Source organism: Asparagus officinalis, chromosome 1 (genome assembly GCF_001876935.1).
Source record: "Asparagus officinalis chromosome 1, Aspof.V1, whole genome shotgun sequence".
Classification (NCBI taxonomy): domain Eukaryota; kingdom Viridiplantae; phylum Streptophyta; class Magnoliopsida; order Asparagales; family Asparagaceae; genus Asparagus; species Asparagus officinalis.
Genome location: NC_033794.1, coordinates 132,207,696 through 132,208,439, shown reverse-complemented (window position 1 = coordinate 132,208,439; position 744 = coordinate 132,207,696). Strand labels below are relative to the sequence as shown.

The following is a 744-nucleotide window of genomic DNA, read 5'->3' as shown; positions in this document are numbered from 1 at the left end:
GAGCCTCTCAAGCGCAGCATCAGTGATAGAATCCGTCATGGCGATGACGGAGCCGGACACGACCAAAGACTTGACAAGGTCGGGCCTTGCATCGGCCATCTTGAACGCCACCATCCCTCCGTAACTAAACCCTACGACAGTACACTTGTCCACACCCAGCTTCTCCAGAGCTATTATTAAACACTCCGCCTGAAACTTTGGCGATCGATCCTTGCTGTCGGTGATCGAACCCCCGAAGAAGAGGAGATCGGGGACGTAGACAGAGTATTTGGATGTCAATGCGCCCACTTGGAATTGCCAGGTGATGATCCCTTCGGCAGCAAAGCCGTGCACAAGGACCACTGCTGGCTTATTCTTCTTGGATTTTTTATGGTTATGTTGAAAGACATCTTTTGGCACCCAGAAGCTCATGACGGTGCCCGGGCCAATGACAACGGTATGTTGCCGGAGTCCGGCCAGCTTCACTAGCCCATGTAGGAGGGGCTTTTGTGCTTCCACCCAGTTCACCATTGTAAAATTTGTTAGTTAATTAGTTGGCGATTGGCTAGGAATTTTAGGGCCCTTGGTTCCTAGGTGGTAAAATATATAGGATGGGTTGGTTGGGGGTGGGTGAACTTCAAGAGTAGGATAAAAGCGAAGGGAATTAGATGAAGGTGGTTGACATGTATCGTGACGCCATCCGTTTGGATCCAAGTGCTACTTGTTTGATGACTTCGATTAACCCAAAAAAAAAAAAAAAAAAGA

The 744-nt window shown here is 48.7% G+C and overlaps 1 protein-coding gene across 1 annotated transcript in view; it reads right to left on the bottom strand.

Moving 5' to 3' along the window:
- LOC109828635 (epoxide hydrolase 4-like) overlaps positions 1–690 on the bottom strand; it is a 5,326-nt gene extending 4,636 nt beyond the window's left edge. The window contains exon 1 of the mRNA XM_020395617.1: positions 1–690. This exon is cut by the window's left edge and continues 117 nt beyond it. Within this exon, the coding sequence (XP_020251206.1) occupies positions 1–510 (510 nt within the window). The 5' untranslated portion in view covers positions 511–690.